General features: G+C 42.6%; 1 protein-coding gene across 1 annotated transcript in view; it reads left to right on the forward strand.

The window, feature by feature from the left end:
- TMEM266 (transmembrane protein 266) overlaps positions 1–16,479 on the forward strand; it is an 81,827-nt gene that overhangs the window by 43,265 nt on the left and 22,083 nt on the right. Inside the window, exons 6-9 of the mRNA XM_059482585.1 lie at positions 491–564; positions 9,571–9,627; positions 11,302–11,440; positions 12,884–12,999. Of these exons, the coding sequence (XP_059338568.1) occupies positions 491–564; positions 9,571–9,627; positions 11,302–11,440; positions 12,884–12,999 (386 nt within the window). The remainder of the gene's footprint in view (positions 1–490; positions 565–9,570; positions 9,628–11,301; positions 11,441–12,883; positions 13,000–16,479) is intronic.

The raw sequence follows: 16,479 nt of genomic DNA on the forward strand, positions 1-16,479 counted from the left end.
AAATGTCTTTTGAAGCCCATTTGGAGGATTAGTCTTTAAGCACCTGTTCCTGATAAATACTGATCATCTGAGATGAATTGTCAAAGACTGAACACAAGGAATAATGTGGGGATAGTAGAGCATTCTGTTTCCTTACTGAGTCCTAGATCTGGGTTTTTAGGTACACAGGAATTAGTCACACATCTCGTACTGGGGTGAGAACATGAAGCAGTGGCAGAGCATCAAAGGCCTGAGCTGTGTCTGCCATTGCTAACCAGCAGCAGGATCTGTTAAAGCTCCAGTGAAGAGCTGCTAACATGGTGACTGAAGGTGAGCAGCTGCCAGGGCTGGAGTTCCATGTCCATTGCATCCCATCCTCTTTCTGGTACTTCATTGCAAAATCTGGCAAAGCAAGCTTTACCATATGTAACTTGTGGCAGTACTAATTATGCTAAACCTAAGTTGCACTCTGCTACTGTAATGACCCTTCGTTGTATTATGTTAATTGCAGTTTCAAGTGCTTCCCAGTTTGCAGGAGTAATTCACTGGATCAGCCTAGTCATCCTCTCTGTTTTCTTTTCAGAGGTATGTATAACCAAAGTCTTTCACCACATTATGTTGTCACTGGAATTAGCAAGAGTTTTACAGGAGTTTGACTGCAAATAACATAGCACAGTGTATTTTAAGGAAAAAACCAAACAAAAGTGTATTGTTGCTACTTCTACTTAGCGAACTAAAAAGTGTTATTTAAATTAGCACTGTATGTCAGGTAAGGAAATGTGGAAGGGAAGATACTGCCTTAAAAATTATAATTGGTAAACTCCAGAAAGAAATAATTATCTCTGAATCTACAGGCACTGGACAGGATAGTTTGATCTATTTGTTACCAGTGTCACTGGGTGTAAAGTATAGGATTTAGTTGAAGGTATGTTCTTCAAGAATAAAGATCCATGGGAGTTTTGTACAAAAAGATCTGTTTTGAGCATGGAGTTATCTCCTCTCACATTTTATTAAGATAGTTTATATATTCTAGGTTGCTGCATGTAGACCTAGTCAGAGAATGAAACAAATGGTGAATTTCTCTGCCAAAATGTGTATGAATGTATGCACTGGAAAAGGTTCTAGTCATGATGTAAAAAATGACCAAACTGAGATAATCTGCCTTTCTGAGCTTTCAGCTATGTTCCAGAAAAAAATCATTGGTATTGAGACAGTTAGACTGCTCCTGAAATATTCCAAAATGCTTTTATTGCTATTTTTTGGGTTTTAATATGTTACTTGTCACAATAACAAATTTTATGTTTACTAATTGGGAGACAACTTGGACTTAAAATATTTTAAAATATTTTTTCAGGTTCCACAGGAGAAAATATAATCCAGAGAGGTTTGTTAATGATATCATTCTGTAGAAGGTTTAGATAGTTACTAGGTGAAGGTTACAAAAAAGCAATAATCAAAAAACAAAGCTATGATATCTGCAAATTATTTAGTGGATCACTTGTATTGAATTCATACTCATCATATATGATGGCAATTTTCATAGTGCTCCTAATGAAAAACATTTACATGTAGCATTTTGTATTTCTCAGCAGGGTTTTTTAGCTGGTGCTCAGTGGGTGCTTTCTGAAAGGGCTGTGTGATGCAGGCAGGGATCTCACACTGCTCTGCATCCCAGCCTTGTGCTGCATGTACACAGGTCCCATTACTGGCCCCATCCTTTTACAGTGCTGCTGGGCTGGAGGTTACATGTAAGATGACTGAAAATAATCTCTAAACAATTACAAGAACTTGTAGTCTTTGTGAATTATTATCCTAAGTCCCAAAGGCTCAGGTTTGCTAGATGGTGTCCATTCCCTTTAAAGAAATACCTTCCTCTCCCTGCCAGAATCTTTCCTCAGTGAGGATTGGAACCCTGGAGCTCCCTGATCCTGAGCTTCCCAGCAGGATGAGCCTGTAGCTGCTGCAGCAGCATGGCAGCACAGGCACGTTCACCCCTTGGCTTTCTGCAGCTGCTCTCCAGAAGCCTCTCCTGTGCTCAGTTCCTGCTCTGCACTGCACTCTGCAGCTCTGGGTCGTTCCCTGCACCACCACACTGCTCACACCTGGGGCAGTGTCTTCTCCTGTGCCTCTCCCTGAGTGCCCAGCTGCTCCTGGGCTGGTTGTGGCACTGCAGGCACTCCTGAGGCCAGGGCTCATCTGGCTCAGGGAAGGAATTGGTTTTTCAGTTCTGCTGGGACAGGGGTACCCTCCAAAGTGGTTGAACTTGTTCAGAAGTATTTTTCAGGAGAAGAGTAACAGAAGTGTTTCACAGAGCCCAAACAGTTTCCCTGACTCACCATCCTCATTTTGGATCTGCATTGGCTTTTCTCTCTTTATTAGTTATTTGGAATTACTTTGTCTACATGCTGTTCTCATTTATTATAACCTTATCACTCACTTCATTATCTACTTCTGTCTTCCAAAGTAGCTTCCTTCAGCTATTTGATTGTGGTTTGAATTTAGATCAAAGAAAAATGAGGCCACAAGACAGCCATGTGAGGTGTGCAGACCAGGGTAGATTTTTGGATATGGGTTCATTTGGCAGCTCAGAGATAGAGGTGGCTCCACAGAGCAGCTGGATGTGCTTCAGAGACCACCAGTCTGGGAAAGAGTTCAGGTGTGCCTTTCCTGCTGGGGTTGGTGTTATGCCAGGTTGAGTTCATACTGAATTGTATCTTAAGAGAGCAAAAACAGAGGGTATAATCTTCTGTCATCCAAATAATTTTTTTTCCAAGAGGTTACAAAATACTGCAAAAATTGCAAATGGCTTTTTTTCCTGAGATTTTAATTTTATTTTCTCCTTTGGTCCCTTCAGGGTTTTTTTTCCCTCTGATTCCCATACCATGAGTCAGCTGGTTTTGGGATCATTTGTTGAGATGATCATATGTTACAGTGAGTGGTTGTTCATGCCAGGATGATATTCCAGGGATCAGCAGGTTTAATTAGTTTACCTGGGTATAACAGGCAACTGCTGAGGATCAATGTGTCCTTCAGTCATTGCTTTTTGACTCAAAGCAAGGATTCAAGGTTTCTGGTGTTCAGAAAAGGTGGTTTCCATAGCCAGTACCCTGTTATAAGTTTGAATGTTTGGTGTTTATTCTATAATTTGGTGCCCATTAGTTGTAAATATAGGCACACAACTCTTCTGGAAGACCTCAACAAAGTTGTCAAATACTTGTTAAGACCCATAAAACTTTCAGCACAAAATCTGAACGTTTTAGAAGAATACAGCTGATTAAAGGTGGTGCTCTCAAAGCATTGCACGTTATTGCAGTGCAGTTGAAGTTAAACAGCCACTGGCTTTCTGCTTGGTTAAAATGAGGGGGCTAAACATGCCAGCACCTGGCAATGCCACCAGAACAGCTGCCAGCAGAGCTGAGTAGCTGCTCTCACAGCATCTTCCTGCTTTCCCTAGGCTTGTCATGCAGCCACAAGCCTTTAAGGTACTTTGTTCATTTTTTACTGTCACTGTCTGTGACTTTCCGGCATTAAAATCATATTCAAGTGAAGTGTACACCAGCTTTGCTTTTTTCCAAGTATTTGAACAGGATTTCCTAGTGGTTTGTCTGTGTTTACATACATCACTGTGATTTGTCTGTGCACCAGATGTTACCCAGACATTAAGACAGAGAGGAGAGAGAGGCACTGGGGGGAAATCCCAGAATCAGCAGCATGGCAAGGCTGGGGTTGTACCCTCTCCAGAGGGCAAACTCAGCCCTGGTATTGTTGGTTGAGAAAAGGAATGGGGAATGCCTCAGAGTTTTGGTAAGTGGACTGAAGTCTGCTCTGAGCAGTTCTATCCCATTGCCACAATTGCCTGGTTCTGGCTCTGCTTTTCCACTGGGACTGATGGGACTGTGCAAGAAGGGATTCCTTGTTATCAGCTGTGTGCACTGCTCTGTGTGCTGCAGCCAGCCCAGCTCTCAGGCACTCTGCTGAAGGGAAGCACCTGCAGGTTTCCCTGGAAGGAACCAAGTTTGTGTACTCGGTCAGGCAAGCATCCAACTGCAGCTTTCTTCTGGCATCTATGTCCCAGAAGTGAGCTCTCCGATTTAGTGGGGTGGGTCTGGGCTCCCAGCTGCTAAACAATGTTTCATTAGCTGTGGCTCACAGGAGGAAAAACTCCAAGGCTTTCCTCATCCTGTATATTTAAAGGAAGTGTTCATAGTTACCTGCCATTTTTCTGCTTGTTAATAGCAACCCTTGAAAGGAATAAAATCTCCAAAGGGAGGCTGCTGTTTAGGTTCTGTTAAAAAAGAAAAACATCCTAAATGGCAAAACTAAGTAAAAACATCTTTCCCTTAAGAAACACATAATTTATATTAGAGAAACTCAGCTGTGTTACTTTTGTTACATTATTTGTGAACTTCAAAGAGCTGAGTGGGAAGATAATAATCTCCCATTAATCTTCTGTAAGCTGTGGTTTCTCTTCTGTGTGTTTACTTTTATTCCATGTACATACAACTTTTCTCACGGTGCATAAATTCACTTCATTGCTGTAAGTTGTTTTCTAAATGGAATGAGTAATGGGGTCTAGGAACATAGATTCAGATTTTATATATTAGTATGATTTATAAAGGTAAATTTAGGCTTCTTTCTTTGCTAGTGTATATGAAATAAATTTTAATATACTGGGAAATTTCTTTACTGAGCAATTTTCTGGCCTCACAAAGTAGTTGCCATGGAGCGTGGTCCCATAAAGTTCTGGGAATCTTGCTGGACATCTGCTTGAATGCCAGTCTGCCCATTTAATTTCCAGTAATATACCTGACTTACAGTGTGCTGTGTCAGTGCCTCATCTGTGCTTTCATCTCCTGATAGTGGCAGCGCAGCAGGTCCTACCCTACTTGTTTCAGAGAGAAGTGTTAGTGCTTGTGTGACCATGCCCAGAGGGAGCTTGTGCTGTAGGGCTGCCCAAGCCCAGTTCCTTGGCCACTCTGCACCTGTGGTGGAGTCTCTGGTGAGCCATTCCCATGCCTGAAAAGCCCTTTCAAATCTAGACAGAACTGTCAGATGAAAATTCAAATTCAGTGAAAACATTGGTTTTCCGTGTATGCTAAGAATTAAGATTGTGAGAGTATTGGGAGAACACAAGAAGAAATAGAAGTGCAGAGGTTGTGCAAAGGTGCATTTGGGTATGTGATGTCCTGGTGAGAGAGAAGCCAGTGTGTTTGTGTCTGTTCATGGCTCCAGCTTTTGGCAGGGGATGCTTTCTGTGGCACCATGAGCTGATGGAGCCCAGCAGTTCCAGCCAGGACATGGGGTTGGGACATACTGAACAATGGTGATGTGGGGGGTGCAGTTTCAGAGCCTTGGCTGAAGAGAAGCTGTGGGAGGAGGGTGCCTGTGCCCTGGGAGCAGGAGGATGTGTTTGTTTACATGTGCCAGCACGCTCCTCTGGGCTCTGCTGGCCTGGGCACAGCGTGTGCTGGCACAGCTCACGCAGCAGCTCAGTACAGGCACACCAGGAGATGGCAAAAGGGGATTCTGCTAAGGACTGCATGAGCTGAGGCCTCTGGGAATGACCCAGATGAGAGGGGCTCTAAATTACTGATTGGGTACAAGGTGTTCTGGGAAAGCTTTCAATAATTATTTTGTCTTATGAGATACATGCAAAAGGCAAAAGCTTAATTGACAGAGTTTCTGGAGCCTCTGTGACAGAGGATGGAAGGAAGGAAGGACAGACAGACAGACATCCCTTCCAGCCGCCTCCATCCTGTCTGTCCCCTGCCCAAGCTGTGCCCCATCATGAAGTGCAGAGGTGCTCTCCTCTCTCCTTTGCCTGGTGCTGGGCCAAGGTCCCTCCTGTGCTGCCTCCTGCTGATTTCATCCTACACAGGGATTGGACTCAGTGACTCACTGAGCAGTAAATTGTATATTAACTGTGCAAGCAGAAAAGTGCTTAAAATTACTCAATGTACCATGCAGTCAGCTGACAAATGCAGATTATGGGAATTCACACAGCTGCCTCAGCAAAGGGCTTGGCCAAGTTTCCCTACAAAATTAGAAAGAGAACCTGCAGCATCTAAACCTCACTGCAGACAGTTACTGTCGTGCAAACAATTGTGTGTAACCAGGAGACTTTGTCAGTTTTGAAATTGAATTTCTGTCTGAAAATGATCTAAAATTTTATCTGGGTTTACTTTAGTTTAAAGAAATTAACACAACTGTTCATTTAGTCTTTTATTAGTGTACATTAATAAATTAGCTTTAGCAGAAGAAAAATGTATTTCTGATAAAACTAAAAAATATATGTGTTAAGGACTTTCTAATTAAACTATTTCCAGTCAAAAAACATTAAAGCTTTCTTTTTCAAGTACAAAAAAAATCCAATCTGGCAGTACTTTTCCTTTAACAGAAAGTGCTCACATTGATACTTAATGTTTTTTTAAAATCTGTATTCAAAATGCCTGTGGTGTAATGCAAAACTGTTTATGTGTATTTGTACATGCCTGCACATCAGTAGGAAACAACAATGCTGCTCCAGTTTTTCTCTTTTTCTTGCAGATTTTTGTACTTAAAAATGGTAGAATTGGGACTAACATTGCTTTTGTCTGTGATGAATGTTTTGCAGTTCTCTTCTAATTCATATGCATCTTTCAGTTTGGTCCTTGAACAGTAGCTGGAAAGTTTCCTAGATTATTAATTTCTGTCTCTGTGTTTTTTCAGATTCTGCTACAGTTCCTAATTTTTAAAGTTCTGTACAGGGACAGTGTATATTCAAATGCAATATGTATGTATTTGAATGAAACATATTTTTGATTGCTTTGCAAAAAATACTAAAATGTTATATATAAGAAATACCAATGCTTTCATTTGCTGTCAAAGCATTTATTATTCTAAGCAATCAAGGAGGTGCCCAGTAAATCCAAATTTCTTTGGTTCCATTTTTTCTGGGTTAGAGCAGTGGCAGCAGCAGTGGATGTTCTCCCTGCCCTGGGCACACAGAGGCAGAGTGGGGACAGCCAGGGCTGGTTTGGAGCTGTGCTGGCCCAGGGGTGGCCAGGCTGGGGCTCACTCAGGTCACCAAGGGCAGACTGCCTGTCCTGGCTCCTGGCACTTCAGTGGGGATGGGTGTTAGGAGTGGCAGTGCTGGTGCACAGCTTGAAGAGCTTCCATGCAGAATAAATGTTTTCTAAGCTTACCCTCAGTTGTACCCAGCTCTGGGGTGGAGGAGCTGGCTCATCCCACCCTTACTCACCTTCCTCAGTGTCTGCTCGAGCTGAGAGCCAAGGTGCTGATCATCTGGGCAGGCTGTGCTGGACAGCAACACCTAATCCTGCATTAAATGTCTGCCAAGTGGACTTCCAGTCACTGCTGGCTTGTGCTGATTCACAGCAGCAGAGTGGCAATGAAAACATTTGTGTGTGCTTCCAGCCCTTGGAACTGCTCACAGCCATTAGGGTGGCAGTAGCACAGTCTGATTGAAGTGCTACAGTAAGGAATTAAAAGGCAGGAAGGAAAACACCTTTTTATATTCCCTCACCAGCCCAATGCTAAATCATCTTTAGGGTTGTGAGGCAGTGTTTCTGTTTTCTTTGTGCAGATGTGCCTCATTTCAGTGAAAATACCTTTGTGCACACCTGTCCAAAGGGAGGAAGACTTTCACCCTCAGTATCTGTAAAGCTGTGAAGTGCTCAGCCATCCTGTGTTAGTTGCTTAGTGACCTGGCACTTTGTAAGCCCTGCCCAAGCAGAGCAGAGCCTGAGCTGTGCTCTCAGCTGTAGGAGAGGTTCTGTCCCAGGAAGGCTCTGCCTGTCCTCATGTGTTTGCCATGGCTGCCTGCTGTGGAACCTCCATGGATCCCAGGTAACTGATACAGCTGAAGTGACGGGCTCACAGGTCACTTGTGCTTCAGGTGCTGGCAGAGGAGCTGGGATGCTTTTCCTGGCAGAATTGAGCTCAGGAGCTGAGCTGTGGCTGCAGGAGTGCCTTGGCTGCTCAGCAGCACATGTGCTTACACCTTGTGCCTGTGTCAGATCACATTGTGCTGGCCAGTCTGGGGTCATTAAGGGACTTGAGCACCTGCTGTTGTGCATCTCTTCCTCCACAGAATAAATAAACCTTGAGGTTTATTTATAGGTTATTATGGAGAGAGCCTTACTGCCATGCTGCATTTATCAAGTGCTTTGGAAGTACAGTGTTTTTAGGAGTACAGACTGGCAGCATTGGTGGATCTTGCTGTCTCTGTAGAGCATCATAATTTTTTGTCTTCTGGCTTGTGCCTCCCTTTCTCAGCCAGCGTTGGCATGTGCCTCTGCATGCCCCATTTCTAAGGTGTTGGCTGCTTCACTTTCCTGCTCCTTGATGCTGTGGGGCTGGGCCCTGGGAGCACCATGTGCCCCACAGCAGCAGTGTCCCCTGGCAGAGCAGGGGAAGTGCTGTTATCCAGGTTTGCAGTGCCAGGAGAATGGGCACAGTGATCCCCGGCCAGCTGGAGCACTTGGGGGTGGCAGAGCCACGCACAGGAGCACAGAACCATTCTGTATTGTTCTGCATTTAGATACTGCTGGTGTGCTTGGCATCAATTCAGAGCTGCCTGGGACTTAAGATTTGTGTTTGTAGTGAAGAGGAGATACATGTATTCATCAGAGTCACTTTTTTCTGCACAGTTCTGGGCATGGTCACCCTCTGACACGTAGGCTTGCTGAGCACCAAGTCATTATGCTGCTCCTCAATGGAGAAAGCAGCATTTTGGTGGCCCTTGTAGGGCTCCAGCTGCAGACTCCTCGTGTCTGTCAAAATCTGACCTTGTTGTTTCTGTTGGCAGGAAACATCCCTACCAATTAGGCTTTTATGTCAGTTCAATATCAATTGCAAGTTGCCTGATAGATTTTTTTCTTTTACTTTGTCTTCTGAAAGCCAAATTAAAAATTAGGAAAGGTGCCATTGGATTTTTAATAGGAATTCACCATTGGTTCATTCTGTGTTTTTTCTTCATTCCTCTTTTTTAGCTGTTGAGGCTACTTATTGCTGTTTTGCTTCACAGAGAAGGATCACAGAGATATTTTTCTCCCTTATCCCATGACTTTCTGGGATCTTACAATAAAGCAACTGCCTTCAACTTCAATGAAGAGCATCTGCTCTTCATGCTGATGAAAAGTCAGTACCTTTAGGCATCAGGACAGGACAGGGCCTCTTGTCTTAGAAAATGAGTAAGCTCTGGCCAGAAAAGAGAATTTTCCCCCATTCTGACTGAGGGAGCCCCATGGTGGATCTTACATAGGCTTGGTCAGGAGGCTGGGGAGGGTTGGTAATTTAAATCACACAAATACGAGAGCAAAATTTTAGGAAGATGGAAAGACTGATGAGCATTTGAACTTGGAACTTGTTTGTGGAGGTTTTGCTCAGTCAGTATACTGGTTGGGAAGCAATATCTGCTTTTTAAATATAGAAGTTTAGCCATTTCTAGAACCTGATTATTATTTAGAAGAAATGTATAATTCTTAAATAAGACAAAAAAATTATTCCCTAAATAGGTAAAGGACTAAATGTTTATCTAAGACTGCAATAACATTCATAATCTTTTTTCCCCCTAATCTATTTTACTAGACTATTTTGAGGATTGTGGTCCTTGGCATTTGGGATTACATTGAAAACAAAATAGAGGTAAGCTCTCTCTCTTGGTACTGTTTTCCAGGCAGCCCCAGTAAGACCATGAAGAACTGCTTTAGATGGCTTTGTTATTAACCTGTGCAATACAATATCTTTTAAGGCAGATAAATACACACATTCTTTTCATTATGTGCATTATCAATAGCTGCGTGCTGTAGTCCCTTTTTCTGTGAGAGACTCAGAAGATTGCAATATTTGAAAATATTTTATGAAGGAAGGGATTTTGATCTTCTTGCTCTTTGTGTGACTTCTGTTGTTAGAACTGTGCTGGTCTGGCAATACTGCTGCCCTGAAATGTAAAAACTGTCACCTGAGTTTTATATCCCCATTGCCATAATTGAATTGAAATTAGTTGAGTTAGTTGAAGAATTGCATGTAGTTTCCTGGTAGTAAATACTAGCTTGGCAAAACCCCCATTTTTATTGTGAAATTGTTTTGATAAACACTGTAATTAGTACCTCAAAATAAAAATTACCTAGAATGTATATACTCTTGTAGAGTAGAGAAAGAAAAGGAAGCTCTTTCTTGATACTGCCTCATAAACCACTACTGTACAGGAAGAACCAGAAGACACTCTGGGTGTTCTTGGAGCATAATCAGTATAGAGACTTGCATATTTTGTAATGAAGTTGTTAACATTTTAACTTGTTTCGCTAAAAAAAATTAATTAAACTTAAATAGTTGATTCAGGGTTTCTTATTATTAAGGCTAAATGGAGCAGTTTCTGGTAATTCATCTTGGTAATTTGGAATAGTGATATTTTTTACTGCCCATTGAGTGGCTGCAGTAAGAAATATTTCTTTTCAGTACACTGGATTGTTATACACAGTTCTGAATATGTAGTTCTTACAAAAATCTGTGCCCTGCCTCTTTATGCAAACAGTTGATCAGTGGGCCCTGGCAGCAGGGGAGGCTTTCAGCAGGGATGAGAACGTGGTGCTGTGTTCTGCTCTGCTGGGCAGCACTGCTGCCACTTTGCTCTGGAGCACATTTACTGCCTCATTTCTGTCTAAAGCTTTGCACTATTGCTTTTTCTGATCTGATCCCAGTGCAGCCAGTGTCAAATGAATCATTCAGAGCAGTCCCAGTTGTCAAACTTCTCACCAGCCTCCTGCTCCGTGGAAGTGAGAGCAGGCACCTTTCTGTCTGGGTGCACAGCCATCCCCACACGTGTGGGGTAGCCAGGACATGGCCAAGAGCCATCAAGTCTCTTGCCTCCATCTTTTTCTACTTGTCTTCTTGATCTCTTCATTTAGACAGTAAGATCTATGGGCAGGGACTCCTTTTTTTTTTTTTTTTTTTTTTTTTTTAGATGACATTATGCCAAGTAACAGGTAATAAATACCAGCGATGATAAAACTGGCTGTAATAACATTTAGACTATCGCTTCTCCTTGGGGATTTTGGCCAGTATTTCCAAATACCTTTCTCTCCCCCTTCCCTCCCACCACAGTTTATCTCTCCTCACCTCATAAAAAGCCCTGAGGAATTCTGTTGTGCTACCCAAAAAGGATGCAGCCTTTCTGTGGCTTGGCCACCTCTCATATCCCTTTCAAATAGGTACATAATTGCATTTCTTTTGGACAAAGAGAGACTCCTTCCAGATTTCAAAGAGGAATGGCAGGGATATGGATTTAAGGAAAGGTTTGAAAAGCTGATTTCTCTCCAGGTGTTTGATGGTGCTGTCATAATCTTGTCCTTGGCACCAATGGTGGCCTCAACAGTGGCCAATGGCCCCAGCAGCCCGTGGGATGCCATCAGCCTTATCATCACTCTGAGGATATGGAGAGTGAAGAGGATCATTGATGGTGAGTGGGGACTCACTGGTGACTGCAGCATCACCTGCCAGGCTGGGGAAAAGAGGTTCTAAAAATACAGAAGGATTGCTTGCTGCCACTGTTCCTGTCATTGTCCTTACTCTTACATTTTGCTAGCACTGAACAGAAGAGAGTTATGACTCCCATGGAGCAGAGTAGGTCTGGAGATCTCCTGCTCTCTAGGAGCCTTTATAATTTATTGATTTGTTTTCCTGTTAGGCAGCTTCCTATCCCCTGTCCTGTAAAGTAAATGTCCTTACCTGCTTTATGTCTCTTGCCAGCAGTTGTCATTCCTGATTCTGCAAAATAATTGATTCTCTGCTTTGCTGATATTTGCTGCACCCTCCTCATAACCATACAGCCAGCTCTGTCTTGGGACTTTCTAAGTTTTTGTCAGTAAATAAGTTTTATGTGGGATTCCAGGAGGATTTTCTTGCCCTGGGGGTTCCCAGCAGGAGTTGCTCTCTGCATGCTGTACATCCTGGAAATGAAGTGCATATTGGTGGTGTTTCACAGAAACCTCTGTGGGGATTTGCCAGGGGAGATGAAAAGGCCCCAGCAAGTCAAGGTTGCAGAGAGCAGAGTCTTTGTCTGAGCCTGGAAGCAAGGACTTTAGTGTTACCATGTGCTCAGCAGCTTCAGGCAGCTTAGGGAAAGGAAATAAATGAATAGCCATTTTGCTCATGTGTGAAAAATCAGAGTCAAGTTGTTATTATGGGTTTAAATGCCCAGGAAACTTTGTATTCAGAGATCAGGAGAGGTCATAGACTTCTAAATGAAGTATAAAACAAAATTGCAGGATTTTGTGTAGCTTCAGAAAACATTAATTGCAGTAGGTATTGACCAGCTTTTCTGATCAGTGTGAGTTTGCCATAGTTAAGTCAGGAGCAAAATTTCTAGAGCCATTCAGAAAACATACTGAAAACTGGGCTGTAACTTGAAGCACCATAGAAGATAAATGCCCTTTTTGTTTCTTCAAAATATCTTTCTTAGTCTGCTGTGTCCATTAAGAACTGATGTCTTACCACAAAGTCTAGGAATTAAATGGTTAGGGCTGTGGAATGGTTTTTTTCCTGAGGGAGCTGTGCTGTTCAGGTTTAGAGGGAATGGGACTGACTCTAAAGAGAAAATCCTCCTACCCAGTGGTTCAGGAAGTCTGTGGTAAACCCTGGGGAAGAGCTGTGCTAGCATGGAATCTGGGAAGAGCAGGCAGCAAGCATTTCAGTTCAGCCAGGCAGATGGAGGTCTGACCCTGCATTTCCTATGTTAGAAATCCTTCCCTAAAAATGTACTCTAGTGCTGCTTCTATTGGAAATACTCTGGTTCTCTAGATGCAAGGGAAAGGGATGATGTTCTTTGGCCTGTAAAGGTTTTTTTCCTGCTAAAAAACCAAATCACAGCTGGGTTGTTTTAAGTGCTATTTGTGTTTTCCAGCCTATGTCCTTCCAGTGAAAGTGGAGATGGAGATGATGATTCAGCAATATGAGAAGGCAAAAGTTATTCAAGATGAGCAGCTGGAAAGACTAACCCAGATCTGCCAAGAACAAGGGGTAAAGTTCAGTTCTGTCTTTATTTACGCATATCTTGTCAAGGCAAGTCAAACAGCTCATGTACTTCGCTGCAGGCTGAGCTTTGAGAAGCACCACTGGGACTTGTGCTGGGGGTGACAGGTCTCAGTGCTAAGGAAGCTTTAGCTGCAGCCAGGATATTGTCAGCATGGTATTTGTCAAACAGCAGTCAGCTGCCTCTGCTGCTGGGCTTGTGTTTTCAGAGGTGAGGAAAACAAATGTGAGCAGCAGAAAATAAATGGTTCCAGTATGTCATTTGTTAAATGAGAACAGCTAGCTTGACATAGTACTAACATACAAAAGCCATTGCTGGAGACTGCAGCTAGCATTCCTAGGAAAAGGATGTGCAGTTTAAAAAAATGAATTTCCCTGCTTTAAATGCAAGAGGCAGCTTCCCTGTAGGTCAGTCAGAGACTCCTGGCAAGCTCAAAATGTTGCAGTAGAAGCTTCTAGTTCCTGGAAGCAAGTCAAGATTTAAGACTCTTCCCAGGCCCCCAAATGTTCAGTGATTCAGTCTGGAGGTGAGGGAAGGTGAAGTTTGAAATATCTCAAATGAATATATTTTACATGAAAAAGGTGTAAAACCATTTTTGGGGCAATGAGCCAGAAGTTTTTGCCATTTGTCTTATGCAAATGAGTTCTTGACTAACTTGCTTTAAAGTAGAAAGCAGGGATGGATGTTGAGGCTCGGGATAAGTGAGTGTTGAGGTGACCATCAGACCACAACAGGATGATCCCCAGGTGATTTACTTCTTGTTTCAGTGAAAGGGGAACTATGAGCTATAGTCCAAATAAATCCTGGAGGTTTCTAGCTTCAACTACCATTCCTGGCTTGTGGCAGGTACTTTTGAAATACAAAACCATCAATATTTAGGTCCCCAAATGTATTTTAAGTTTAGGTCCAGATCTCCTGGATGTGAGCCTAGGGTTCTGCGCTGAGCTGCTGCTGGTGGTGAGTTGCTTTGTGTGTGTGATGCACTAGGGAGAGCTGTAGACCCTGTGTCATTTCATAATGCTGGTTTTGAGTCACTCATATTATCTATAACAAGTTCTAAACCTAAGGTTGGCTTCTGCCAAAAATTAGTAAGTGCCAACTATGTTGTCTTGGGTGGCAAAAGTGCAGCCCTCTTCATAAAACCTTTGCACAATGATACTTAGTAATTTGGGCTCTGTCAAGGTTGTGGAATTGCCAGGTAAATGGTATACACCCCATTTTACCAGGGAGAGAAATCAGTGATGTCTTGAGTCCCAGTGCAGTATTTTGTCTGTCAGACCATATTAAAGGTCTTGACAATCATAAATTGTAAACCATTTGTTTTTAGGAACTTTGCTATACAGCCAGATAACACTTTCAATCTGTAAACAGTTTTTGGTGTTACAGTTTCATAGTCTTGATCCCAGCTGGGGTTCAGGAGCAGCTCTTGCTGCTCTTCATTCTGAGCCAGGTACTCCTGAATGTCTGACCAGAGTCACCCGAAATCTGAGCTCTGATGGTCACAATGTGCACAGCAAACAAAGAAATGCTGCACTGGAAGAGGAGTCAGTCTGAGAAAACAGCAGGTTCTCTTGCAGCTTTCAAGTGTCATCTGCTATGGAAAAATACAGTCTACAGAAAGATGACAGCATGCTAAATCCCTCTTACTGCCCTGACTTGCTGCCAAACAACTGTCTCAGCTGTATCATATCAGGTAAATGTACTAATTTGCTGCAGCTAGTAACATAAGACATTGACAGGAGTACTGCATCCTTTATTTGTAAATTACTAGCTTCATAATTCAGTCAAGAAAAAGTTGTCAGCATTATAATATTCCCATTAACATGCTGTTGTGTACAGCATCTGATGGGGAAAATGGCTCCTAATGGTATTTAATGTCTAAATTTCTGCCAGGTTTTTGCTTTTTCGTTTGATCATCTTTCCTGAGCTTTCCAAAGGCTTGCTGGTTCCTGGTGTTTCCTTGTGCTTGTCTGTTTTGGGGGAAGGTTTGCCTGCACAAGGCTGTGCCCAGAGCCGAGCAGCAGCCAGGAGGGTTCCAGGCTGCCCTGTCCCTGTGGTGCCAGCTGTGCCAGGGCAGGGGGTGATGGGGCAGTCACCCTGGTTCCCTGCAGACCAGCAGGGACTCACCCTGTGCTGCCCCTTTGTCACCACACAGGCACTAATAATTGCATTTATTCTGTAGTTACAGGTGGGGCTGAGAACATTCCTGCTGGAAAGGTTTCCCAGCACTTTCTTTTCTGAGTGTTGGGTTCTTTACTGCTTTGCTGCTGCTCAGGCAGTTGGGGTTAGAGTTCTTGGGGTCTGGCTTATTCTGCAGAAGAAATGATCTTGAAAGTTTCAAGCAAAGGAATTGGGAGGAATAGTTAGCCTGTTTTGCTTGGGATTTAAAACAAAAATAATTGGTGGCTGGTTCTCTGAGAAGTCCCATGCTGATTTGGAGCTGGTGCTTAATGCTAGGCAGACAAAACCAGGATTTCTGTTTTAAAAATTAAAAGCAGGAAAGATACAACTTCCCTTCATCTTTTTGAATTCTCTTTCTTTTGTCAGTTGTGGGGTTTTTTGACCAGTGATGGTGTCCCACAGCTCCAAAGTACATTTCCATTCCTGACTGACATTGGAGATGTACTTTTGCAAACGTGTTGCTCTTTCCACATGTTGCTTTTTTGCTAGCTGTAAAAAACAATCTGAAAAACAGAATATATTTATAAATTAAACTTGCACAGACCACCACTTTGTGCTCTGTAGTACCCCACTGCAGCTGTTTGAATAGTTTGCTTTTTATTTATTCTCCATTGGCCAAAAAAAGAGGTTATTAAACAGGAATGGAGAACGAGGGATTTCTAAAAATGAGTAAAGGTAAAAGGAAAAGAAGTCTCACTGCAGTCACTGTCAAGAATGTGCAGAGTATATTGCTGATGGTTTTGCTTTATTAGAATAACTTAAATTGCAAAACAAAGTTCTGAAGTTTCATTAGCTACAAATTCCAGTCAGAGAAGATTGCTCCTTTTCTCTGGAATCACCTGTAAAGGAATTTCCATTTGTGATAATAGATATACTTACCTGATCCTTTCCGCTTAGCTTCCAGAAGAGTCACCCAGCTGAACACAGCCCAGCCAGGAGTGTGTGCTTATCCTTGTAACACCAGAGCTCCTTTTCTGCCAGTTCCTGCACAACTGGGGTTTTCAGCATTCTTACCGGTGCAACAACTATGGGAGCTGTAATTTCTTTTTTTATCTTGGAATATAATTTGTACAACAGCTGCCAGTTTAATGACAGGGCTGTTTAGCTGGTAAAATTACCTATTGGAGAAATAACGTATGCTATCCTCTCACAATAAGTTTAATTTATTTCTAACCACCAGTCATTTTCTTGGTGGATGGAATGCAGCCAAGGTCATCCTATGTTTTATTCTACCCATAAATCATTAGTTTGCAAATGTCTCCTGATTTTTATTGTTACCAACAATG

The sequence above is a fragment of the Ammospiza nelsoni genome, chromosome 14 (genome assembly GCF_027579445.1).
Source record: "Ammospiza nelsoni isolate bAmmNel1 chromosome 14, bAmmNel1.pri, whole genome shotgun sequence".
Taxonomy (NCBI): domain Eukaryota; kingdom Metazoa; phylum Chordata; class Aves; order Passeriformes; family Passerellidae; genus Ammospiza; species Ammospiza nelsoni.